This window comes from Cnephaeus nilssonii (assembly GCF_951640355.1).
Source record: "Cnephaeus nilssonii genome assembly, chromosome: 17".
Lineage (NCBI taxonomy): Eukaryota > Metazoa > Chordata > Mammalia > Chiroptera > Vespertilionidae > Cnephaeus > Cnephaeus nilssonii.
In genome coordinates, this window is record NC_137088.1 from 55,267,411 (window position 1) to 55,295,168 (window position 27,758).

At 38.0% G+C, this 27,758-nt stretch overlaps 1 protein-coding gene across 4 annotated transcripts; it reads right to left on the reverse strand.

Annotated features, from left to right (window-relative positions):
• Nucleotides 1–193: 193 nt before the first annotated feature.
• On the reverse strand, nt 194–25,844 carry UBA3 (ubiquitin like modifier activating enzyme 3). Of its 4 annotated transcripts, XM_079794735.1 has the most exons (18): nt 25,786–25,844; nt 25,562–25,603; nt 23,787–23,907; nt 22,177–22,257; nt 17,357–17,439; nt 15,028–15,108; nt 11,294–11,337; nt 10,610–10,674; nt 10,161–10,316; nt 9,341–9,443; nt 9,090–9,203; nt 2,820–2,873; nt 2,280–2,316; nt 2,113–2,194; nt 1,678–1,778; nt 1,495–1,558; nt 1,347–1,401; nt 194–968 (listed from the first exon to the last, which is right to left on the reverse strand). In XM_079794735.1, exons 1-18 carry the CDS (start codon nt 25,803–25,805, stop codon nt 880–882), a joined length of 1,392 nt encoding a protein of 463 aa, XP_079650861.1. In that variant the 5' UTR covers nt 25,806–25,844; the 3' UTR covers nt 194–879. The 4 variants fall into 4 exon arrangements, with proteins under 4 accessions (XP_079650861.1, XP_079650858.1, XP_079650859.1 ...); XM_079794732.1 differs by lacking the exon at nt 25,562–25,603 and having other exon boundaries at nt 25,786–25,834; XM_079794733.1 differs by lacking the exons at nt 25,562–25,603; nt 25,786–25,844 and adding an exon at nt 25,245–25,526.
• Nucleotides 25,845–27,758: the final 1,914 nt, after the last annotated feature.

Consider the following 27,758-nt stretch of genomic DNA (forward strand, 5'->3'; position numbering starts at 1 on the left):
ATAAAAATATAGTTATTCTACTTCATTACAATATTTATGTGAGAGCAAATTAAATTAAAACAGTAGATATTTACTGTGGCAAAAATATTAATGCAGGTGCCATAAAAATTCTATATTAGTAATTCTGCTATACATTTAAAAATTATTCCTACAATACTACAGAACTACTTATTACCCTTAATATATTTTTAAAAGATTCAGTGAAAAAAGTAGACAACATATGATTTTATTAATAAATAGTGTGAAAGCATCAATGATAACTTTTCTTTTAAACAACCATATCTTGACTTTAATGTTGCATATACTGGCCTCTATGGCACCTCAAATAAACACATGAAAATATTTCTCATTTCCATGCACAGCTCTAACACCATTTACAAATTATCATGGGCAAGGTAACCTTTGCAAAAGTTAATATTCATTTGAACAGCCACGATTAAATGAATATTAAAACAAGCAAGATACAGACTATGTTCCATATGCACCAGATGTCAAGTTGTAACATTAAATAATTTTCTTATTTTCTTTAAAGGGACATCTTTTGTATATGTGGGTGCTCAAATGAAAACTGAGGAATGCACTCTTTGACCATAATAACAAAATTCACACACAAGAGGGTGTTTGTCTCCTCTAAAAGAAGCAATACATTTTTTGCTCATAATCTCTAAGCATCATTTCCCATATTATTAATGAAAATGCTTACAAGCACCAACCCCAAATTCTGTCTTCAAGGGAACGTTATTAAAAAAGAGTGGCTCATTACATTTAAAAAGGAAAAAAGGTCAAATTTCAGCAATACTAATGCTAAAAATAAATTTCTTAGCATCCACAAAGTACAGTATTTCCATACATTTTATATTATGTGCAGATTTATTTTCCTTAAGAAGTAAAATGAAGTTTGAATAGTACTGTCTGTGGTGTGGTGACATCAGCAACTGCCAGTTCTTGTCCATCAACAAGTCCCAATTCTAAAACGGAAAAAGCATCATTAACCCAAGGGGGAAAAAAACTCAACAAAAACGATAACGACACACAGATACACAAACTATAGAATATTATGGTTGAGATAAACATCAGTAAAATATATTGTTTAAAGGAACACAAACTATAGAATATTATGGTTAAGATAAACATCAGTAAAATATATTGTTTAAAGGAAGTAATATATTTGATTTCTTTAGAAATTTTCGTGTATTCTACTAAAAGAGCAATTAAATCTATTATTTCTAAAGATATAAGTATTTAAGATGATATCATTATATGAAGGTATTAACAGCAAATCTAAAAGGAATTGTTACTTTTACCAAAAAAAGAAGTTGATTATTAAATATACTCATTTAAAATACCTTTCAATGTCTTGGAGAGATTTGGCCTTGTTCGTTCTTCAATAGAGGTTACTGACTAGAAAACAAAATTATTTTAATGTAAAACACATTAAATGAAATTAGACTTTTAATGTAATTGTGAAAGAAATAAAAACTGAACACTTCTCACCTGTAAGTAAAGGGTTCTATTTTTTCCCTCTAATGTTGCTGTGATGGCTGGAGATTTCATCTGTCTAAATATAAGTGTGAGGGGAAAAAATCAAAGATCACTTTTTAAAAAACAATTCTAGTTTTAAAGTTTTAAAATCTCAAAAATTATTTCTACAACATAACAGAAGTCCAGAACACTTACAGAGAAGCACTATTGGTTAGATAGTCCAAAACCTCCTGTAGTTTTGCTGATGAAGAAAACTGAATATTTTGCGGAAGCTGGCTACAAGCTGGACAGTTTTCCTACATATATGAAACACAATAAATCACAGTGGCACATGCACCAATAATAGTCTCTTTATAATAATGAAATAAAAATGAAGCTGTTTTATAACCATGCATATTTCCTATGAGCGAATGTTTATGCTTGAAAAATCTATGCTTTTCATAATAGGCCATTTTTCCTAAATTACTTTGCTATATACTATTTCTTTCAGGCTACACTACAAAAGATATATAGTAACTAAGGTTCTAAAAGCTAGATAATACTTAGAGTATGGGCAATTTCATTTATTAATATTTAAAAATCAAAGTATGCATGATCAAAAAAAGTTCCCATTAGTATAATACTACTAACCTTTCTCTCTGCTTCAAATGTGTATGTGTACAGTCCATCTACATCATTGAACACCAAGTAATTATTAAGGGGAATATATGCGCTGTAATGAAAAGATGTCCACATTTATATAACTGAACCAGATCAAAACAGAAATTTACATCCATATTAAAAATAAAACTCATTACCTTGTGGCTATTTTAAAAACTTCAGTGGCACACACAGCTGAAAAGGGGAGAAAATAAAGTTGCTTTAACTCAATGAAAATTAAACATTTAAAATTAGATGTTTTTTAGAAAGTAAGTTGTAAATCAGAACAGATAAATTTACAAGGCTATTGATTAAAAATAGATTAAAATTTATATGCTCTTATTTTTAAAACACTGAAAAAGTAACATTTTATATTTGTTTTGGACAGTCCAAGTAATAGAGTAATGTTTTCCTTCCTCTTCAGATTAATGAGCAGCCTGTTATAATGATTAAACAGAAATGGTATGAAAATGTCTGCTTACTACAGACCACTATGTGATATAATGTAAAACAAATTATATGCAAGGCCTAATAGCTAATTCTTTTTTGGACAGCTTAATTATACCACCCACCCTAAAAGATATCACATTCCTATCACACCAGTTTTCTGAGATCAAGAAGCTGCAGAAATGTCAATTTAGATATCGAATCAAAAACTAAAGGCAAGAAAACAGTAAGTGATGGCCTTTTTTCCTCACCTGCAATGACTGCATTTGTGGAAGCTACTGCAGGAATGATTCGTTTTACTACCCCTGAAAAAACATACGGATTAAAACACGATCATTTCTTTCAAAAAGTAGGTATCTTAAGTTAGGCAATACGATTTATTAAATAACATTTTCCACAACTTGATGTGTCAGGCTTTCAAGTGACAAAATAGACTTAAGTTGAAGCATGAAGCAATCTTCTTCCACATTCCCATCATTTTGTAGCATGTTCAGATTCTTAAGGAAGTTACAGTAGCAAAGAAAAGTTAACTCTTCACTAAGCTTCATAGATGAGACCATGATATAACAGCTAACAATTAGGGTGTTTATTTTGTTCCAAGAACATTGTGAAAATTAAATAGATATTACTGATTTTTCCTAACATCCTTATGTTAATCTTCTTACTCTGATTTTAAGGACAAGGAAAACGAGGTTGAGAGAAATTATATCACATCTACAGCTATACACCTAGTAAGTGATTGGGGTGGTATATGAAACCCAGATCACCCCAAAGGGCATAATCTTAACTGATACATGAAATAACACTATACTCAGGAAGGTTTGGGTAAACTATGAAGAACAGGAATTACCTTATCTTCATTTAACTCTACAGCTTGCACTCCTCTATTGCATAGTTCTCTATTTCTACCCTACTTTTTATATCAACACTCAGATTAGCAATGAACAAAGCTCTACCTTAAACAATTTTTTAAGTAGAAAATATTCTATTTTATGACATTTGAATTGTTCACTTTAGAAAAAAAACCCACAAAGGCAAGTACCTATGTTAATTAGAGTATGAGGGAGTCCTGAAATTGGGACTTCTGGTGTAGGCAGGATTCAAAAACTTCAAAAAAAGGCAAATTTCTTAGAAGACACGAAGTCAGTTAAGTCTGGAAAACTGTTTCTAAAAAGTTAATTCTGACCATATGATTACGTATAATTCCAGGCAGAAGTAGGGAGAAGCTAACCTGATGACAGTTAAACTGGATATTCTCCAGTGAGCCACATATAGCAGGACGTAGTGAAAGGAAGAGCAGGTAGTCACAAACAGTAAGAAGAAGAGACATTGCCCAGCAAGAACCAGAATGGCAGCATAGGTAAACACCAGTACTCGCCGCCTCCCATAACCACATCAAAATTACATTTAAAATGCAGTACAATCATCAGTCAGAACCACCTGAAATCTGGCTAAATGGAAGTCTTACAACTAGAGAAATAAAGAAAGTATATCAAGACTAGTAGGAGGGGCAGAGGCGCAGAACGAGCTGGTCCTACACCAATGTGTGGTGTGGTTTTTTGTTGTTGTTTTAAAATATTTTTATTGATTTCAGAAAGGAAGGGAGAGGGAGAAAGACAGAAACATCAATGATGAGCGAGAAACATCGATTGGCTGCCTCCTGCACTGGGGATCAAGCCCACAACCTGGGCATGTGCCCTGACCAGGAATCGAACCCATGACCTCCTGGTTCATAGGTCGATGCTCAACCACTGAGCCACACCAGCCGGGCAGTGTGGTGTGTTTTCAATTGGGATATCTCCCCTGCAGAGGCATTACATGAGAAGCCATGGTTCCTAGGCCTACACCAGACGCCCCAGCCCAGGGTTCCAGAGATGGGAAGAGAAATCCCCAAAACTTTGGACTGTAAAAAACAGTCGGGATTGATGCTGAGTGACAGGGAAGATGCTGGAGACCCAGGCAACTCCTCTTAAAGGGCCACCACACAAACTTACACAGTCCTGCTTCCACTGAGCTCCAGCCCTGGGGCAACAACTCAGGAGGGATTCCGGGACATACAGGGAGGAACTGGATTGTCATTGGAGCAAGAACTCAGGGGCAGCTTTCTCCCAAGCAAGGGTACTCAAAGGGGTCATTGTTCCTATGCTGAAACCTCCCTCCCCTACCCGTCACAGAGCTGACTGGCAGCCATATCTGAGTTCCCATCAGCATGGCTCACACTGTTGGCTCCACGCTGGTGATTTCCTGAGACCCCACCCCAACCAACTTGCAGGCCCACCCAGGCTGTTTGCAGTGGCTTTTCCATATGAATGGCCTATCCTGGCTCAGGCTTCAGACTTTCCTAAAATCTCTCAAACAAGCAGCAACTGCCATCAGCGTGCCCCAAACCTATTAATAAGAGGCACAAGACTCAGCATTAGGAACAGCCTGCCTTGCTTCACAGCTTGGCCTCACCTGGGCACCTCCAAGCCCAATACAAATAGGAGAAATCTGGATCTCTCTGTAACTCTTGCCGGGCAGACCCAGGTAGTGGCTGACTCTGCACCTCCTGGGAGGCTCCAGAGCCACTGCACCCGGTGGACAGCATCAGACCATACCAGATTACAACTCTATACATTCACAAGTGACACACTCAAGGAGCAGACCCAGTGATCACAAACACCCCACTTAAGCAAGTCCTGCTCCATAGGGGTGTTTCCTGCACAGCAGCTCTCACGCTGTAGTCATAGCTGGTCCTCACAGCCAATTGGCAGGGAGGTCAATTCCTCCCAGTGACGCCAACAGCAATCAAGGTTCAACTACATAAAGAGTGTGCACACAGCCCACACAGGGGCGCACCTAAATTGTCCAGCTCAGGTGACTGGGGAGGCTGAGTCACTGGCCCTACAGGACACCTACTATACAAGGCCACTCTACCAATTCCAGGAGACATACCAGCTTTACCAGTACATAGAAACAAACACAGGGAAGTAGCCAAAATGCAGAGACAAAAAGAAACATATCACAAATGAAAGAACAGAAGAAATCTCCAGAAAAAGACCTAAATGAAATGGAAGCAAGCAAACTATTAGATACAAAGTTCAAAACAATGGTTATAACATTGCTTAATGACTTAATGAGAGCTTCAATGGACTTAGTGAGACTTTCAAGGATGTTATTGAGAATTTCAAAGACATGAAAAAGGTCCAGTCAGAAATAAAGGATACACTAACTGAAATAAAGAATAATTTACAGGAACTCAACAGTAGAGTTGAGGATGCTAAGAATCAAATCAACGATTTGGAATATGAGGAAGTAAAAAACCCAATCAGAAGAGCAAAAAAAAAAAAGAATCCCAAAATATGAAGATAGTGTAAGGAGCCTCTCAGACAACTTCAAGGGTACCAACATTTGCATTATGGAGATGCCAGAAGAAGAGAGCAAGATACTGAAAACCTATTTGAAGAAATAATGACAGAAAACTTACCCTACCTGGTGAAAGAAATAGACTTACAAGTCCAGGAAGTGCAGAGTCCCAAACAAGAGGAACCCAAAGAGGCCCACACCAAGACACATCATAATTAAAATGCCAAAGGTTAGAGACAAAGAGAGAATCTTTTTTTTTTTTTTTTCATATATAGGGCGTAATGTCACAGGAAAGTCATAGTATCCAGCCACCTGTGAAGAATAAGCCCAAGTTGCTGTTGGATGTGTTATTCACAGAGGAGCCATTCTTCAGGCGCTCTGCTCTCTTCACACCCAACAAAGAGAGAATCTTAAAAGCAGCAAGAGAAAAGCAGTTAGTTACCTACAGGGGGGCGCCCATATGACTGTCAGCTGATTTCTCAACAGAAACTATGCAGGCCAGAAAGGAGTGGCAAGTAATATTCAAAGTGATGAATAGCAAGGACCTACAACCAAGATTACTCTACCCAGCAAAGCTATCATTTAGAATTGAAGGTCAGATAAAGAGCTTCACAGATAAGGAAAAGTTAAAGGAGTTCATCACCACCAAACCAGCATTACTTGAAATGTTGAAGGATTTTCTTTAAGAGGAAGAAGAAAAGTAAAAAAAGGCCAAAAATATGAACAATGAAAAGGCAATAAATACATATCTATCAACAATTGCATCTAAAAATCAAAATAAATGAACAAGGATCCTAATGAATAAAATAAACTGATGAATAAAATAGAACCTGAGGCATGGAAACATGGAATAGACAAATCTCAGAGGGTAGGAGGGAAGGGGGCCAAGAAGAGATTAGCCAAAAATCTTATATGCATACTAGAGACCCAGTGCACGAAATTCCCCTCAGCCCAGCCTGGACCCTCTCCAATCCAGGATCCCTCTCACAATCCTGGACTGCTGGCTCCTAATCGCTCACCTGCCTGCCTGCCTGGTCGCCCCTAACTGCCCCACCCTGCTGGCCTGATCACCCCTAACTGCCCCTTGCTGCCGGCCAGGTTGCCCCCAACTGCCCCCCCCCCCCCCCGCCGGCCTGGTCACCCCTTACTGCTGCGCCCCCCCCCCCCCGCCGGCCTGGTCGCCCCCAATTGCCCCCCTCTGCCGGCCTGGTCGCCCCTAACTGCCAAAATGATAAGGACACCCCGTACCCTCTACCCCTCAAAAAAGCTGGACTTCACTTCTCATTTTACTTTGTACTCCTTGTGAAGAACCTTAATCACCAGGCTGCAAAGCATGCACCCTGCTCAAAGGTACAGAGGGATGAATGAGAATACATATGAAAAAGAGTTTCCAGTTCCTCATCAGGACTAACTGAATTCATTTATTAATTCAGACCATTACCAAATGTGTACCATATGCCAGACACTGTTCTAGGTGTTACACAAAAAAACAAAACAAAACAAAAAAAACACCTGCTCTCATAGAGCTCTCATGCTGATGTGGGGGATTAACATTCAAGTAAGTACATTAGCAAAGTTCAGATACTGAAGAGTTCTATGAAGAAAAGTAAAATGAGGTATATGTTATAGTTGGGATGATCAGGTAAGACCTTTTTCAGGAGGTGATAGTTTGAGCTGAAACCTAAACCCTGAGAAAGACGCCATACAATGACCTAGGGAAAGAGCATTTCTGTAGAGTAAACAGCAAGGGCAAAGGCCCCAGAGCAGGGATGTATATGAGTGTGCGAGTATGCAATATTCTTTGCAGGAAAATGAGATTAGCATTAGTTCTGAGCAATTACAGAAAGGTAAAATACTGAATGGTTAAGAAGTCATTTTCAGTTGAATGATCAGGAGAACTGGTTGGTACCTGAGGGATAAGCAGCCAGGCTCGAGGGGGTCCAAGGAAGAGCAGTGCAGGCATAAGGATCAGGAGGATATCAGAGCTCTAACATAGGAATAAGCTTGCTGTGGTCAAGGAACACAAAGCAGGTCAGAATAGGGGGAGTTCAGGAAGCAAAAAGCAGTAAGAATGGAATTTTCAAATGACCTTGGAAAAATTCTATAAAGGATGAACTGTGAGTTCCTAGATCAGGAAGCATTGATCCCTAAGATTGAACACTATGATTGTTCACTGAGACAAGTCTTCTTGGACTAGTCTCATTTAGTCACTCTGACTAGCTTAGAACATCTGGAAAGGTCTTTCATGACATCCTTGTGAACAAGACAAAGAAATAGGAAGTACTCAAGAAGGCCTGACCAATAGAATGAGATAAAACCTAAAATCTAGGGCCAGATCAGAAGTGTAATTCAGACGTCAATTCTCTGCCAATTTAGTCTTATAGATGAGGCTTAGCAATTGCATATATGAAAAAACTTCTAGATTTTAGTGGGCAATTACCTCAAAAAGTTGAAAATATAGGACCAATGTAAACAACAGAAAACCCTACTCTCCTCTAAGGCTACATCAATTATCAGAATTATCAGAAGGCTGTTATCTTAAATAAGAATATTTTATATATTCTATGTAGATTCTAACCTAGTTAAGAGAACTATGGATAACTGAAATATGGTTATAGAAAAACAACATGATGGGGACTTAAAAGTCAGGCGCATATCAAAGGGTTAAAGGAACTAGGGAGGTTCATGGCAGTGATAAAGATTTGGAGGGAATGTGACCACGGTTCTCAATGTGTTAAGTGCTATTACTTAAGGGAGCTAGGTTTATACATATATGGTATACACTGGGACAATACTCAGACCAAACTAAAGATGGAGATTTCTGCTCAATATATAGAGTGATTTTCTAACAGTCTTGTCCAAGTGTGAAACAGACTGCCCCAGGAGGTGATAAATTGCTCTTCACTGAATGATAAAGTGAATGAGTCAATTTCCAATACTAAGTAGATAAGATCCAATGATTTTATCAAAGTCTTCTAGCTAAGTAGTAGTATGGATTCTGCTGAACTCATTTCCAACTGTGGGGCATCTGAAAACTTTATTCCCACGGTACCTTTACTGAACTTCAAATGCGTGGTAGAGTCTCAAATAACTTATCATTTATTTCCTCCAAAGTATCCCCAGCCAGTAAAAAAGGATCGTCCCAAATCATTATTCATGGCAATTTGCTAACTTACCTTGAGTGAGTCTATATGTAACACCCCTAATGTTATAGTGTGATGCTCTCTCTAGGGATTTTTGGAAAATCCACTGAATATGATCAGGATCATCTCCATCTAATGGAACCCCTTCTGTTAGGGGAAAACAGAGGAGAGAAAAACAGAAACATAAACATGAATCAACTTGGTTTTTATGTCATTATCCAAATGAATAATATAGACGAATAAATACTTCATGTAACTCTGGATTATGAAATTAGGTTCCTTACCTCCAAAAGGATGCTCCTTAGGCCACTGCAATAGCCTTACATACTCAATACAGTGTTCTGGTAGCCTGGGCATAGATGCAATGGTGCACATGGGAAAATTAACCTAAAAACCAAGCCCTTTTTAGTGGATTTAAAACAATGACTTATTTTAAAATTTAACTTGTACATGATTTATTTGTAACAGTTTGTTTTAATTCACCTTAACCCTCCACTTACAGAAACAAAACTTTTATACCATTAAGATTTCTAAAATTATCTGAGTCACTTCACTCAGGTTTTCCCTATGTAAATTTAACTTTGTTAGACTGTGTAAAAAATATGCTGAATAAATTCTCAAATTTGTTATGATCTAAATCTGAAGGTATAAAACAGAAGCAAATTCACAGAATGAAATTAATTCCAAGTGAATACTCATAAATAGATCAAAATTCTAACTGTCCTCTAAAGTGGATATATAGATGAAAGAGCCTCATCTTTGGAAAGATCATTCTCATCCCTGGAATCTTTATTTCCCAGAAACAATCATAGGCAAGGAAAATAGATGGTAGCTCTATCCAACATACAATTTTAAAACTGATCCCTTAATCCCTACTTCCCAAATAAAAAATTAATACAAATAAATTATGAAAACAATAGTATCAAAGCTATATTTTTCCCTCAAATAGAGCAAGTTTCATATTTTATCATTTTTCTTCTCAGCATGATTTTGAAAATATGGTTACCCCTAATTAAAAATCCTAAATATTGAATAGACTTAATATTTCAACATAATTCCATCCCAAGATACTGTAAAACAAATGCAGGTGCTTTTTAGGGTTACCTGTGGTGGATACAGCTCCAGTGTGCATTCAATACAAGCAGTCATTCCAGGCAGAATTACCCGGGCATTTCCTTTAAAACCTTCTGTCCCCCCATCTATCAAAGGGACAATGGAGCTTGGATCTAATACACCATCTTCATAATTGAGAAGCGATATCTAGGAAAATTATTTGAAGGGTTTAAAAGGAGAAGGGGATAAGAATTCAAAAGATAGAACATGCTGTCAAGTAATTCCACAAATTAATAGCATGACTGAATATTAATATATCAAATCAAGGGATATTAGCAATATTGGTCCTCACCTAAAAATTAATGATAGCAGTAAACAAGTACATAAACTTAACTGAAATTAAACTCTGATTTTTAAAAAATATGATATGCAATTCTAATTTTCAGTGTGTTAAGAGCAATAGCAAGAACTTCAGAGAACTGCAACACTGAAGTCTTTACCAGCATGCCATTTATCCATCTTCTGGCTATGATAGAGTCCAGTCCACATACAATTATATGAAATTCTGTAAGAAAAAAATGCAAGTTTAGTTTTTAAAAGTGCCAAGGTACAACATAATTTACACCTTCTAAGAAAACACACACACACACAAAAATCACTTTTAGCCCTCGCTGGGTTGTTCAGTGGTTAGAGCACAGGCCTGAGGGCAGGTTCCATTCCAGTCAAGGACACGTACCTTGGTTGTAGGCTCAATCCCCAGCCCTGGTTGGGGCACATGCAGGAGGCAACCAATCGATGTGTCTCTCTCACATCAATGTTTCTCTGTCTCTCCCCCTTCCTTCACTCTATCTAAAAAAAAAAAAAAAAAAATCAATGGAAAAAACATCCTCAGGTGAGGATTAACAGCAACAACAAAAAAACAAAATCCACTTTTTATTATAACACACACATATACAAACATCTCCTAATCCTTGAATAATCCTTACTCAAGTCAGTGCAGCAAAATGCAGTTAATGGTGTCAAGTAAGAATTAAAACAATGGCACTGTGCTCTTTTCAACCAGCCAACAACTTTACTGAAAAGCAACACCAAGAGATGAAAACAACTAAATAGCCTTCAAATAGCTACCAACCAAGTAATAGTTAGAATTTAGTGAGAGATGAATTTCAAAGAGAACAACTTACGTCGATAGAAAGTGTCATTAAAATCCTGGATCTTGTTAAAATGTCTGAATATAAGTAAAGGAACTTGAACTGCTAAGTTTGTAATTTATAAAGTGAATTTGAAAATACCATAAGGAAAAACTTATAAATGTATATTTAAAACAAGAAATAGATCATAAATGTTCAAAGTATTGGAATTCAAGGAAGATGACAAAATGAACACAAGCCACTTCCTGACAAAACCGCTTTTATAACACTCCTCTCCCTAACTACTTAGTCTCCCTCACATCCCTGAACCCCTATAACATTTAATTATATTTATGACTCTGTAATATGTTCTACTTGTTTTTATATCAAATCCTGAGCCCTGGGAAAGCAGAATGTGTGTATCCTCAACCATCAGCATCAAGCCAAGAAACCATAAACATTTAGCGATGGGATCAAGCACATCATAGTTCCTATTTAACTGGGTGGTTTTAAGAGTTACTGCAAAACTAATAAAAAACAAACACACACCCCGGCTGGTGTGGCTCTGTGGTTGAGTGTCAACCTATGAACCAGGAGGTCATGGTTTGTTTTCTAGTCAGAGCACATGCCTGACTCAGTCTCCAAGGGGGGGGGGGGGGGGGGGTGCAGGAGGCAGCTGATCAATGATTCTCTCATCACTGATGTTTCTATCTCTCTCCCCCTTTCTCTCTGAAATTAATAAAAAAATATTTTAAAAAAACACACAGAAGATCCCAAAAAACAACTTTTTCAGTTGTCAATGATTTGTTATTATTGTTTTTTGGGGGAGTGGAGGTGGGGGGTGGGGAGAGAGAATTCTTTCTTCCTCTCTCAGTTTACTAGTTTTCTAAGTCTCTTTCTTTAATCCAACAAAACCCTACCAGCAGTCTCCTCCTGCCTGGGGGTGCAATAGGAACCCCTTCAAAACTGGCTGGGCATCAACCAATCATAGCACTTACCATTGTAACAACCCATATGCATGCAAAGCATTTAACTGTCCTAATGGAGCAATTTTGTTTAATAATATATGTTATACTTCTCTAAAATTATAGTAATTCATTATTCATGTTTTTAAAGCAAAATGGAAAAAGAGGAATAAAAATGTGGCCTACAAACAAAGCTATAAAAAATAAATTCAATACAAGCCCTCACCCATTCAGATCTGTTTCTTGAAGCTAGGCAAACAGGACATAAGTGACCACTAGAACAGAAAGATCAAGAGTACCCGAGCAAACACTGGAGGAGCAGCAATGAGGGAGGGACCCAAGGAGCCAGACCAAAAAAGCCCATCTCCTGGATTTCTAGAAAATGCCCCGTTTCCCAGATCTAAATAATGGGGGTAACAAAGTGTACATGTTTTTTTCTTTCTCCTTAACCGGGGCCTGTATTTGCATCTTTATACCTTTTACTTAGAAATAACAGATTCACAGGGATTTGTAAAGAGTACAACCTGCATCTTTCACCAGGTTTCCCCCACCGGTTATTTCTTACATTAGTACAACCTCAAAACCGTGAATGGGACATTGGTACAAGTGTGTATCATTCTGTCATGTGTAGACTTGTGTAACCACCAGTCTAGACACACAATCAATCAGCACAAAGATCTCCCTCCTGCTACCTGTTCGGAGTCACACCTTCCCTGCCCCCACCATGCCTAACCTCTGACAATCACCCATTTATTACATCTCTATAATTTTGTCATTTGAAGTGTTATATAAATAGAATCATACAACAGATGACCTTTTGAGATTGGCATTTTTCATACCGCATAATGGCCTTGATATCCATCCAAACTATTATGTTTCATAGTTGGTATATTTTTATATTGAGTATTATTCCATAGTATGGCTGTATCACATTAAACAATTCATTTATTGACGGATGTTTTGGTGTTTACAGTTTTGGGCTACTACAAATAAAGCTGTTTTGAACAATCGAGAACAAGTTTTTATGCAGGCTAAATGCCCAGGAATGAAACTGCTGGGTGATATGGAAAGTGTATGTTTAGATTTTTCAGAAACAAACTACTTTCCAGATGGCTACAGTATTTTACATTTCCCACCAGCAACGAGCAATCCAGTTCTTCTGTACTTTTGCCAGCATTTTTTAAATTATTCAATATTTAAATAATTAAAATTATTATAATTTTTAATTTTAGATAGTCTCATAGTTGAATGGTAATATTTCAATTTGGCCATAATTTGGATTTCTCATAGGTAGTGATGTTGAACATCTTTTCATGTGCTTTTTACCATCTTTAGTGTAACATCTTTCTTTGTTGTCTATTTTCTAATTGCATTATTTTTACTGTTGAGTTTTGAAACTTCTTTACAAATCCAAGAGTCCTTTGTCAGATACCTGCTTCATAAGTATCCTCCAATCTGCAGCTTGTCTTTTCATCCTCCTTCACAAAGTAAAAGTTTTTAATTTTGATGTTCAATTTATCAAATTTTTTATGTATCATGCCTTTCATGTGGTCAAAGAACATGTCACCAAACCCTAGATCCCAAAGATTTTCTCCTGTTATCTTCCAAAGTTTTGCAGTTTTACGTTTGACACTTAAACCTTTAATCCATTTTGAGTTACTTTTTGAGGTTAGGTCGAGATTCATTTTTTTTATCTATGGCTATCCACTGGCCCACAATTTGTTAGAGATTATCCTTCTTCTGTTAAATTGTTTTTGAGCCTTTGTCAAATATCAATTGGCCATACTTGCATAGGGCTATGTCTATCTTGTCTACTCTGTTTTACTGATCTGTGTCTCTCTGGCAATTCTACAGTCTTGATTATTGTAACTACATAATAAGTCTTAAAATTAGATAGTAACCCCTCCCACTTTTTCCCCCCAGCATTTTAGGTATTCCTTTGTCTTTCTATATCAATTTTAGAATAATCTGGTTTGTACTGACAAAAATTTTCCTGGGATTTTGGCAGATTGTGTTAAACTTAGATACAAATTTGGGGATAAGTGACATCTTTACTATGTTGAACTGTCCAATTCCTAAACATGAAATCTTTATTTATTTAGATCTTCTTTGATTTCTTTCATCAGCATTTCATTGTTTTCAGCATATAAATCATATACTTACTATATTCACAACTAAGGTGTTTTTCTTTATGTGGTTATAAATGGCATTGTATTTTAAATTTCAGTTTTCACATGTTCACCGCTAGTTCACAGAAATATAATTGAATTTTGTATGCTGACTTTGTATCCTGTAGGATTTTCTATACAGCAAATCCCATCTCCTGAATTTCTATAAAATACTAAAAATTCCCGATCTAAAGGTATGAAAACCAAGAGAGTGAATACTTTTTAAAAACATACTTCTTATAAAAATAAACTGACTCTGACACACTTCCATTTGGTTAATAATATACTGACTCTCTCTTTTGTCTGCTACTTTAAGGAGACACAAAGATTAATTGGATCCAGCCTAGGGGCTTAGAGTCTAGGAGAGGAGATATGGAGCTGATACTGAACATAAGGACAATAATGCAGAATAAACAACAGAACTGGTTAAAAGAAGCTTAATTTAAAAATTAGTATAAAAAATGTATACAACCTTACAAAAAACACTGGAAGATAGAGCAAAATGTTATCAGCAGATAGCTCGGTAATAACTTACTGCTACTGATATTCTTCTTGCTTATCTGTATTCTCTGTGTTACATATGTCTTTCATAGTACAGAAAAACTCACAAAAGCTTCACAAAATCAAGTAATTTTTTTGTGTGTGAAAAGGATACGGAACTACAGTGCAATTAGGAACTCTGTCATTTAGAAATTCTGCAGCAACTTCAGCTTTAGGTCTTCCAACATCTTTAGGCCTATAGGAAAAATTATATTTCAATTATTATTCATGATATAAATCTAGATGAGCTACATAATTTCAAACATAAAAATATCCATGTTGAGTTTAATTAGAGGACATTTAGAAGAAATATTTGTATCTAAGTATTTGGGATGAACAATCAAAATGTCAAACCTTGTTAATGTTCCAAATTAAGTACTGACAAGTCTAAGAATTTAGATGAAAAAGAGAGTTTTATTCCCTCAGGTAAAGCATAATAATGGCATGTTTCCTGGCCATTTCTCAAAGTAAAAAAATAATTATCCCAGGCCTAGGGCCTTCTAAGTATCTACCCTGAATCCCAGAACTTCAAGATGTTACTATGCAGGTCTTGGCTGAAATATACATAATGAGATTCATTCTAGGGATGCAGGAACCTTCACTTACCACAAGTAAGTAATAAATTTTGTGTCCTGTAATAAGCTGAAATCCCATTTTTGAAAAAGTAATAATTCCGAAGGCATTATCTAAAATTTAAATGTCACTAATATTTTCATGAAGCTAAAAATACAAGGCCTCAAAAGATCACTCCTAGATAATAACCACAATCTCTCTTCTAATCTCAATGCATATGACATATTCTTTCCTAGTACTTCCTCATTCTCCTCACAGAAATCATTCCCAAATATATACATAGTAAGTGCTTCGTTACTACTTTTTTACAACCTATTTTTGTTATATACATAGGTCTATCATACCCACTGGACTGAACACCTGGGAAAAAATGACCATATTCTTATCTCCTTCATATGTAAGTACAGAATAAACACTTTAAAAATAATAAAAATTTTTAAAAATCAATGTGATTAGAAATATTTTATTTAAAATTGGAATATTAAAGAACCCGGCCAGCAGGCTCAGTGGTTGAGCGTCGACCTATAACCAGGAGGTCATGGTTTAATTCCCGGTCAGGGCACATGCCCAGGTTACAGCTCGATCCCCAGTGTACGGCATGCAAGAGGCAGCTGATCAATGATTCTCTCTCATCGTTGATGTTTCTCTCATATATACATTTTTAAAAATCTTCATTCATTATTTTAGCCACAAATTGACGGGCATGGCCATTATTATGATAACCAATTAATTCAATAGTAGTTTTTTTTAGAACATTTATACACCAAAGTTAGTTAGACTGGCAAGGACACCAGAACTTTTCTATAGAGCCCTGATTGGTTTGGCTCAGTGGATAGAGAGTCAGCCTGCGGACTGAAGGGTCCCAGGTTCGATTTCGGTCAAGGGCATGTACCTTGGTTGCGGGCACATCCCCAGTAGGGAGTGTGCAGGAGGCAGCTGATCGATGTTTCTCTCTCATTGATGTTTCTAACTCTCTATCCCTCTCCCTTCCTCTCTGTAAAAGATTTTTTTAATTAAAAAAAAAACAAACAATAAAATATATTTAGAAAATAAAATAATATGCATCAAAGAGGTGAGTAACATATTTATTAAAAAAAAAACACTTTTCTATAGTGAAGGGAAATTTCAAGGGTTAAAATATAAAGAAATAAAAGTTAAATGAAGAGTTCACATTGTAACAACATTTCAATAACTTGACTTAGTTTAACCCATTCTTCAATCTCTTTAAGAACTTCCACAAAGGTAAGTTAGAGGTTTTATGCCTATCCTAAATCTTTATCTTTTCTGCTAACCTAACTTCACCCTGTATACCCAGGACTAAGTGATTGCTTTCTGTCAGTAACCTAATCACTGGAGAAAGAAAAGTAGCTCATTATCTCTCCACATCTATACTTCTTTAGTTAACAGACACTTTTATCTAGCCACTCAAACCCCTAAATGTTACATACTAAAATTTATTAATGAACTTTTCCTCAGAACTACATGTGTGTGCCACTTCCAGTTCTCAAAATTATCTCTAACAAACCATTCCTAGAGGATTCTGTATTTCATGTATGTCCAAGCCTTAGACTCTAAGGTAATTATCCCTTTCTTCCATTTCAATTGCTCCTGGCCTTTTCTACTTCATTCTTCATTTCCTTTCCCCTTCTGTAAAAAGTTCCAATTCCATCACAACTTCATTGTCCCAGAGTCACCACTCAGATTTTGGCTCGGTGTCCCCACCAATGTATCTCACTAGGGCCTAATATTCCAGCTGCTGTTCTCTTATGAAATCACCAGTAGGAGGAGGCTGAACTTGGTGTCTTCAGAGCACAATCACCCCCAAATCACATAAACCTGTTGGAAATTTCTGTTAGGACATTAAAACTTACCTAAATAAAAACTGCCTATTTAAATTGGAAACATCTATAGTGTCCATGTCTATAACATGAATCTGTCTAAAACCAGACAAAGCCTGTGGGAATAAAAAAATCCAATTAAGCAGAAATTCCCTCACATTTGAAAAATTTGACATTTATTTTCAAGGTAGTCCTAAATCTACAAATTCTCAATAATAAATTCTGCATAATCATATTCAATTGTTAAATAGACTTGCAAAGTATATATAACATTTATGTTCTTGGAAATGTCAAAATGTGTAACTGCTCAGTTTTAGTCTATAACCGTGGTCGGCAAACTGCGGCTCACGAGCCACATGCGGCTCTTTGGCCCCTTGAGTGTGGCTCTTCCACAAAATACCACGGCCTGGGCGAGTCTATTTTGAAGAAGTGGTATTTGAAGAAGTTTAAGTTTAAAAAATTTGGCTCTCAAAAGAAATTTCAATCGTTGTACTGTTGGTATTTGGCTCTTGTTGACTAATGAGTTTGCCGAACACTGGTCTATAACCAAAAGAGAACAATTCAAAATTTCTACAGTTGTTTTATAATCTCATAAACACATCTGTAAAGTTTATTGCTTTGCTACTGCTCAATACTTTAATTTTACTAATCTTACTAATTAATTGCACTTACTAGTCTTTTTTCAGAATATTGTTATAAGCAATTCATATAAGCTTTATCTTAGTTTACATAACATTAAGCATGCACCATTCAGAAATAACTATTATAAGGTACATAGGTCATACACACACACACAGATACATTGCACATGTAAAAGAAACATCTTAAAAGTATTGAGTCAAGCTCTGGCCACTGTGGCTCCAGGGTTAGAGCGTCATCCCGCACACCAAAGGGTCTCGGGCTCTATTCCTGATCAAGGGCATGTACCTGAATTGCAGGTTTGATCTGCCCTGCTCGGGTGTGAGAGGCAACCAATCAATGTTTCTCTCTCTCCCCACCCCTCACTCTCTCCCTTCTTCTCTAAAATTCAATTTAAAAAAAATCCTTGGATAAGGATTAACAACAACAAAAGTATTAAGTCAAGAATAAGCAATCAGCCCTAGCCGGTTTGGCTCAGTGGATAGAGCGTTGGCCTGCGGACTGAAGGGTCCTAGGTTCGATTCCAGCCAAGGGCACATGCCTAGGTTTCAGGTTCGATCCCCAGTAGGGGGCATGCAGGAGGCAGCCAATCAATGATTCTCACCATTGATGTTTCTATTTCTCTATCCCTCTTCCTTCCTCTCTGAAATCAATAAAAATATATATTTTTAAAAAGAATAAGCAATCAAAACAGCTAGAAAAAAACTTTTGTGTGTCAGTGATAATGTCCTGCATTCTAACAGTACAACCACTGCTCAAATTTACCAGAAGCAAAAGATGGAAAAAAAATAAGTTTCATTAATTAATTATACTTTTCTGGTCTTGGTCAGTGTAAGTGATCGAATTAAATCACTTGTTAATAATTTTCCCATTTTTCTTCCCCTATGGTTACAAGAAGTCCTCAAAAGAGTTGTTTTAGTCTATAACCAAACAAGTCTATACTTGCTTTCTCAAACTCCCTCTGGTGCTTATACTCTAACCAGGGGTGAGGAACCGTTTTTCTGCCAAGGGCCGTTTGGATATTTACAACATCATTTGCAGGCCATACAAAATTATCAACTTAAAAATTAGCCTGCTAGCCCAGCCAGCGTAGCTCGGTGGTTGAGTGTTGACCTATGAACCAGGAGGTTGCAGTTCAATTCCCAGTCTGGGTACATGCCCAGGTTGCGGGCTCAATCCCCAGTGTGGGGCGTGCAGGAGGCAGCCAGTCAATGATTCTCTCTCATCATTGATGTTTCTCTCTCTCCCTTTCCCTTCCTCTCTGAAATCAATAAAAATATATTTATTTTAAAAATTAGCCTGCTATATTTGGTTAAACATGTTGCCACCTCCAGTGACCTGACCTGTCAAGTACTAGTATTTGGCACTGTGTGGATCAATTCCTAAGAACACATTCTTCACTTGGTCACTACACGCATGAGAATTTGTACACTTTACCGCATTCAGTTTTCCTCCTGCTTTACTGGCTAGATTCTTGAGAGCCCTTGTGCTTAGTTCTGGTGATCTCAGACAATCTTTTTTTTCTTCTTCTTCTTCAGACAATCATATAAGCATATCCAACAGACATCTCAACTTAACAGTTTCCAAACTCAACCATCTTTTTCACCAACCCCACCAAATCTGTCCTTCTCCCAGCCTCATGTCAGTGAATGCTAAATCCATCTTTCCAGTTGCTCAGGGCAAAACCCTTGTGTCATCCTTGACTCCTCCCTTTCTCTCCTGTCCCACAACCAAACCATTAGCAAATCCTGTTGACTCATCTTCTGACTGCCTCTCACTACCTCCAACGCTACCACCCTGTCCTAAGTCAGTCATCTCTGGCCTAGATGACTGCGACCACCTTTTACCTAGCCTCTCAGCTTCCTCCTCTATTCTTCCTTCAGTCTTTTCTAAATACATCAGCCACAGTGATCCAGGTTAAAAGTCAGATCAAGTCAACTCATCTGCCTAAATCTCTCCCCAATGACATTCTGACTCAGAGTAAAAGACTAAGTTCTTATAGTAACCTCCAATGCCTCTTGTGGTATTAATTTCAAACATCTCCATCTCCCATTACCTCTATATCCTCTCCGAAAATACTTCCCTTACCTACTTCTGCTTTAGCTATAAGGACCTCCTTGCTGTCCTTGAACAGGACAGTCATGCTCCCACTTCACTGCTTTTGCACCTGCTGTTCCCTCTGTCTAGAATGTTCTTGTTCACCTCTTTGCTCAAATAGCACCTCATAAACCCTTTCCCTTTCTACCAGGCTACCTATATTTCATCTTTCCTTGCTCCAAAACATTTATTATCATCTGACATACTATGTATTTTACTTATCTTTCTCCTTCCATTAAAATGTAAGCCCCACAAATACCTGTCTATATTGTTCAATGCTATACCTGCCTGGTTTGTGGGCTTGATCCCGGTAGACGGCATGCAAGAGGCAGAAGACTGATGTTTCACTCTCACATAGATGTTTCTCTCTCTCTCTCTCTCTCTCTCTCTCTCTCTCTCTCTCCCTCTTCCTCTCTAAGTAGCAATTAAATAATATTAATATTGTCATACTCTTTTTTTAACAATGAGCCTTGGGGGGCTTACAATCAATTTATAAAAAGATATGCCCTGACCGGTTTGGCTCAGTGGACAGAGTGTCGGCCTGCGGACTCAGGGGTCCCGGGTTCGATTCCGGCCAAGGGCATGTACCTTGGTTGCGGGCACATCCCCAGTAGGGGGTGTGCAGGAGGCAGCTGATTGATGTTTCTCTCTCATCAGTGTTTCTAACTCTCTCTCCCTCTCCCTTCCTCTCTGTAAAAAATCAATAAAATGTATTAAAAAAAAATGTGTATCTCTTACGTACTGAAATAAGCAAAGTAACAAGTGGTAAAATTAAAAATCCTATTTTCTTCTTTTGTGTAAGAGTGTATTACAATGCAATAAATAACATGGCCACCTAAAGTTGCTTGATGACTAGTCTTCAGATCTAATCTCCAATTACTTTACATTTAAAATGAGTATATATCTCCTTTTCAAATAACAGCTTCAAAATGGAAAAGGTTAAAAATTAGGGAATATGTGCATGCAATGCCTATCAAAACCACTACCCACCCTTCCCTTCTAGAACTCTGGTTCTCACACTGCTCGAGTATTTATATCTGATAAGGTACTGACATTTGGGTACCCCACAGAGTACATCATACATATTGCTATTTATTTTGTGTGAGTTGTCTCCCCAATGAAACTTCATATTCATTAAGGACAGAGACCATGATGATCTACAATCCCCACAGAACCAGCACAGCACTAAGTACCATGAAGTGTATTAAGTTTTTGGCAGTTTCGCTAGGAGTGATGTTAGTGCTTCCTAGCAAAATTAACATGGCTGTTTATATTTAAACTTTAGCAACATGGCTGACTTTTTAGGTATTTTATCTGGTTCTTTTACTCACTTCATTTTCTAAGGAGTCTACTCAAGTATTTCCACTTTTCTACACATCAGTAGAAGCCTGGCATATGTCAGCTCTCAATTCTACTACTATCCATCTTTGTTAAATAAACTGATACTTGTCAAAAAAAAAAAAAAAAGCTACTTTGTGGTTATCGGAAGTCAATGAAACTAATTAATTAAATCACAAATTATGGATTCCAAACCAGTATACGAAATAGTTTACTAAACAGTACCCTCTCTTAAAATGATAGTCGTTAAAAACAAATTAAACATGGTTCAGTGAACACCTAAGAACTGATCATCTGGATTAGATTCCAGGCCCATCACTATCATCCAAAACAGCAAGGTAAACCATGTAACCTCTCAGAACCACATCTCCATCTACTAGTATATAACATGAGCCAATGCCCTATCTATCTAAGTGGGTTATCTTAAAGAGCAAAAGAAATAATCAATACTTGCAAATTGCATGTTAAAATATGAATTTCCAGTTTTGTTATTTGAAATTAATGAGTGCTTTGCAAGAGGATGCACAAAGATTTCTTTGATAAAGAGCAGAGAAGAAAACAGAAGAATGTCTATCCATGACTTTATGTTGAGCACTTTATAATTTAAGACTGTCTGGAAGCTGACTTGCTAAACTTATCTAACAAAGGCTCAAGACAGAGGTTAATAATCGTAATAAATAAATTTCCTAGTATGACAGAAAAGGAAAATTACCACGAAGGAGAAAAAACACATATTATATACACATGCATGTATATATATATTTACATATATATATTACCAGATTTTTCAGGAGCTCACATCCTAAGCCGCCAGCTCCAATGACTAGAACTTTACATGTATCTAACAAAAACTGGAGAGACTGTAAAGAATGAAAAGGCATATTAAAACCTAGTTATAAAAAACATAAGTACCATTAACACAACAAGCCATAATTTCTGATGTTCCCATGAAAAATGCAAATGAGGATCAAGAGGAGACTTTCTATTTAATAAACTCTTTTAAATTTATGAGCAAGGTAGAATCAGAAATTCTATAACCCTAATGATTTCAGAGCATTTCAACTTCAATGTGTTTACATTGACTCTTATTGTTTGAAATTAAAGGTTATTTCTAAAAAGAAAAACTATGGCCTTAGCCGGTTTGGCTCAGTGGATAGAGCGTCAGCCTGGGGACTGATGGGTCCCAGGTTAAATTCCAGCCAAGTGCATGTCCCAGGCTGCAGGCTTGATCCCCAGTAGGCGGCATACAAGAGGCAGCCGATCAATGATTCTCTCTCATCATTGATGTTTCTATCTCTCTCTTCCTTCTTCTCTGAAATCAATAAAAATATATTAAATAATAATAAAAATAAAAGAAAAAAGAAAAACTATGGCTAGTTAAAGGTTATCTTTTTTTTTTTTTTCATCTTGAAAGGGGATGGAAAGCATCAAATTCATTATTTAACTGGCTTCCTAAAAAGAGAAAATTATAAAAATCTTAAGAACTGGGATCAAACACTGCACAAGGTGTTTAAAGGTCTCAGGAATTAAAAAAAAAACAAAAACAGATAAAATTCTTAGAAAGTTGTATATCAACAGAAATACAATTCGAAACAATCACTTAACGAAAGTATCTTAAATAATTAGGCAAAAAATAAATAAATAAAAATAAAAAGCACAGGAAAGATAGATCCAACAAAAGGCAGAACACTGTCAATTCTGTCCAAAGACTATAGGAGAGAAAAGTAATTCAGATGAGACACTGGTCAAATCCAAGAGTTTGTACCTTAATTCTAGGAGGAGCACAATATTTTTATTTCAAAACAGTATCCCCTTTACACACACGAAATGACATAAAAGTTTACTAAAAAGGATACTTTTTCTACCTTGTAATAAAAAAAAGTCTTATCTAATTGAACATTTGCTTTAAGTCAGACACCATCTGTCCAAAATTCCATTCCTGTTTTACAGAACTCATATAATTTTTAACATGCAATTAGTTATACTCAATCCTAAGTAAAGATGCTCAGTTGAATTAAATTCCAAAATTTAAACAAGCATACCTATCTTCCTATCAAAAGCAATTTCTAAGAGCAAAACTAAAAAGGGGAGTATGTCTCAGAAATCATTTTAAACTAAAATTTAAAGCGAAGTATAAGTTAGAATTTTAAATGAGATTATAGTTATTTTACTAAAAAAAAATCAACGTATTACATGAAAAATGTAAAAATGACTTAAATATTAGCCACTCAAATAAAATCAGTTGCAAATATTCAACTTAGTATTTCAAGATAACTTACACAATTTTATTAGTATTTTTACTATTAGAGCAAGTGAAAAAGAAAGCATCTTATTTTTCAAACAAAACTATTAGAGGAGTTATTTAAAAATAAAAATAAATGTTTCTCACTTCAGTGCTCGGTTCGAAATCAGGGTGTGTGAAGGGTCCAGATCGCTCGAGGAACTTCTTTACATGGTTCCAGCGACCTTCCCAGTCTCCAGTGTCCCCACACCCACCATCAACAGCCATTCTGCACAGAACACAGTAAATTCAGCTGCATAGATCAGTATGAAAAAAAACCACACCTACAACTATTATGGCTTCCCCAAGAGAAAAGGTAACACCAGACCTGCTCAAATAAAAAAGGAATTATTTAATGAGATTATGCTTATGCTTTTAATTTTTTTCTTGGCTATTATAATTTATTTAAAGGTAAGAACTGCATGTGTTTGATTAAATAAATCAGTCTACCTGTTTCTGGGTTCCTAAAGCAAGCCAAAAATCAAATGTAGGATATTGTTTAATCAGTGAGAAATGGGCTTTTATACATTTAGAATTTATAAAAGGTCAATGCAAACTTCCCCAATCTGTTCCTTCAACACACTTGGGTCAGGAAATATGTTATAAGAGGAAAATAAATATGTAACTCCACTTTCAGAATTGTGATGGTTCATATCTAATATAACTCCTGTGTCCTTTCCAAGTTTGAAAGATGTGATTTAAAGATCTTTGATGAAAGGAATTTTTCATACATTTTTATCTGAAACAGAGGTCCCAATTTTCAAAAAAAGAATCTCTTTTAAAACTATGAGATGGTTTTTGTTGCCACTGAACACAAAAAGTTTTAGGTTACAATTACGCCACATATAAGCATTTGAAATCTTTTATATCACACAACTGGGTGTGTTCTAAGACTGGACTCCTCTATCTACTTTGTAATGATTTTTAGTTTTCTAATTTCCTGTAACTCCACAACTTCTACATTCAAATATATTATTTATATCCAATTTTTACAAAAGGGACCAATAAGTATGGCCTGGCAATAAAGACCTTGGGTTTTGATATTACAGCTCATTTGGTTCCATAATTAATAGCATTGTGACCTTGAGCAGATTACTTAACAGCCATAAAACTCACCTATAGATTTTTATAGCTACTTAGGGTAAGAATGAGGGAATCCACATAAAAGGCCTTAGTACAATACTTGGCATATAACAGTGTAAGGATTCAAACTTTATCGTTTTAAGCAAAAGTGGGAAGGAAAGGCGGGAAGAAGAGTGAACAGAAGCTTGCCAGGCCTGTCCCCTTGCAATCGCAATTCCACCTCGAGGGCGACACCCGCAGCCTAAAGCTCCGCCGGGGGACTGGCCCCGACAGGCCGGCCTCGCCACACCCACCGCCGCGCAGCAGGAGCGGCGCCGGGCAGCGCGGGCCAGGTGGGCGCTGTTTACCCCGTCTCACCGACAAAACTGAGCACCTGACAAGCAGCAGGGCGTGTGGTAAACGGGCAAAGCAAGTTCTCTGGAGTCAGCACCCCTTTAGGAGCCAATTATTCTGCAAAAATGACACGAGTGCTTAGTCCGATACCATAGAAAGTTCTCAAAGTCTGCAATTAAGACTGTCTCCATGTTTACGAACGGCCAGTATTCGTTTCGTGTGCAAGTAAGATCCCCTTTCCCAAGGTCACGTCTCTGACCACGGGGACGCTGGAAGAGGGGCGCCAGGTGGTCCCCAGACCTGCGGTCAAGCACCGGCCGGGCCCGGGCGGGGACCGAGACCGCGCGGCCTGTGCTCCGGGTGCCCCCCTCCCAGCCCCCCGGGCCCGCTGCGGCTGGTCCCCTAGGCCTGGGGAGAGGGGAGGCGGGGGTCCCCGGAGAGGGCCCCGGCCTCCCGGCAGCACTAACTTCTCAGCCAGCAGCTCCTCTATTCTCCTTCTTTTCTTCTCCCTAAAAGAAAGAGAGAATAAAAGAAGGGTCAGCATCACGCTACACACTGGGCGCCGCGAGAGGACGGGGGGCGAGGAGACGGAGCGGGGGGTGGGGGGACCCCGGGTGGCGGCGGCGACCGCCCACCGCCGCGCTCGGTCACAACCCAGCCCGGCCGGTGCCCGAATTGCCCGGGTACTTACGGCTCCTCGCCATCCGCCATATTGTTCTCCGCCTCTTCCCAGGTACCCCCACGGCGGGCGGGGCCAGGCGTGGGGGCGGGGCCGGAGGGCGGGGCCTGCCTGATAGAGGCGGGCAATGCGTGGGGGCGGAGCGGACAACGGGGTTTGATGGGGGCCGGAGGGCGGGGCCTGTGGGGCAGCGGCGGGCAATGCGTGGGGGCGGAGGCCGGAGGGCGGGGTCGGTGGGAGCCAGAGGGCGGGGCTGGCATGGGCGGGGGTGGGCGGGGCTGAGGGCGGGGCCTGTGGGGCAGAGGCGGGCAATGCGTGGGGCCGGACAGCGGGGTTGGCTGGGCCGGAGGGCGGGGTGGGCGGGGCCGACTTCGCTGATACCCCAGTGGGCTTTGTAATTATAATCCAACTAGAAAGAGAAGCGTATTTAACGTTTTGGGAGAGGGAGAAGCAGTTCTTGCTCTGTACCACTATACCTGGCTTTTTTCCCCATTTCTTTTGTTATCTTTACATTATTTTTAAAATATGTCTTTATTGATTATTTTAGAGAGAGAGGAAGGGAGAGGGAGAAGAGAGAGAGAGAAACATCCATCAGTTGCCCCCTACTCTCACTCTAACTGGGGATCGAACCTGCAACCTGGGTATGTGCCCTGACCAGGAATTGAACCAGCGACCTTTCCATGATTGAGCCACACTGGCCAGAGCTCTTTTGTTATTTTTAAACCTTTTTGGGTGTTTGGACAAATAAATAAAATTACACTGAACAAATGTTTACTGAATATTAATTACTTATGATCAATGAGTAATCACATTATTATTAACACGCACTGATGGCTTATGGTCATGCGATACTGAGCAATTGAAAGGTAACAGTTCTTGATCACAGTTCCTAAAGGTCACTGATCTCTCCAACAAATGTGGGCCCTACTGGGGCTGCTATGTTGGTCTTGACCAAGATCATTTATTCAGCTTACCCACAGTGCAGCTTCTTGAAATTTGTAAACCCCAGGGAACTCTTCCACACCCTCTGACTTCCTGTAACTCAGCACCAAGGCCTGGCACATCTATAGATAGTAGTCCTCTCAGTCTTTGGTATTTAAGTTAGTGTGTTCACTACATTGCAAGATTCTTGAAAGCAGGGCAAGGCTGCATTCTTCTCAACTTGTTTGTCTCTCAGAATGTTTTCGTGGAGACTTGAAGGGATACAAAATACCTTTGACATCACACTAAAAATTTTCCACCTCTTGTACCCTACCAAGTCTACCAGCTACAACTACAACAATAAAAGTGCAACAAAACAGAGCAAAGTCAGTGGGTGTTCATTTTGAAATCATAGAAAACAAATCAGGTTAAAGCACTATTAATACCATGATACCAAATGAACCATGGGCTGTGTTGTTATTAATAGCAATAACAGTAATATCTAACTGTGAGCAATTACTAATACACTTCCCATTCACTCTTACTCAACTTCATGGCAGAAGTTCTTAGTATAGCCACTTTACACATGAAGAAACTGAGGCTGAATGAAACTAAGTAAGTTCTCAAAGTCACCAGCAAGAAATGGAGGAGTTGGGACTAATTTTGCTCTGATTTTAAATCTTCCCATTTTTCTAGAATCAAGAAAATGTGAGAGCTCAGGAATACTAGTATTTTCACATTTTAAACTTTATTTAACACCAATGACAGCAGTATTTTCTTTTTTTAATTATATTTTATTGATTTTTTACAGAGAGAAAGGGAGAGGGATAGAGAGTTAGAAACATCGATGGGAGAGAAACATCGATCAGCTGCCTCCTGCACACCTCCCATTGGGGATGTGCTCGAAACCAAGGTATATGCCCTTGACTGGAATCGAACCCGGGACCCCTTAGTCCGCAGGCCGATGCTCTATCCACTGAGCCAAACCAGCTAGGGCTCTTTTCTTTTTTTAAATAATATTTTTATTGATTTTAGAGGGGGAGGGAGAGGAAGAGAGAGATAGA

Bases quoted from the DNA above. Each gene is read 5' to 3' on its own strand.
- UBA3 (XM_079794735.1), bottom strand. From the start codon at position 25,805: ATGGCGGATGGCGAGGAGCC. The intron at 17,440-22,176 runs GTAATATATATA...TTATTCCCACAG, and splicing joins GTGAGCTCCTGAAAAATCTG to GCTTTGTCTGGTTTTAGACA. The intron at 1,779-2,112 runs GTTAGTAGTATT...TCATATATGTAG, and splicing joins CATTTGAAGCAGAGAGAAAG to GAAAACTGTCCAGCTTGTAG.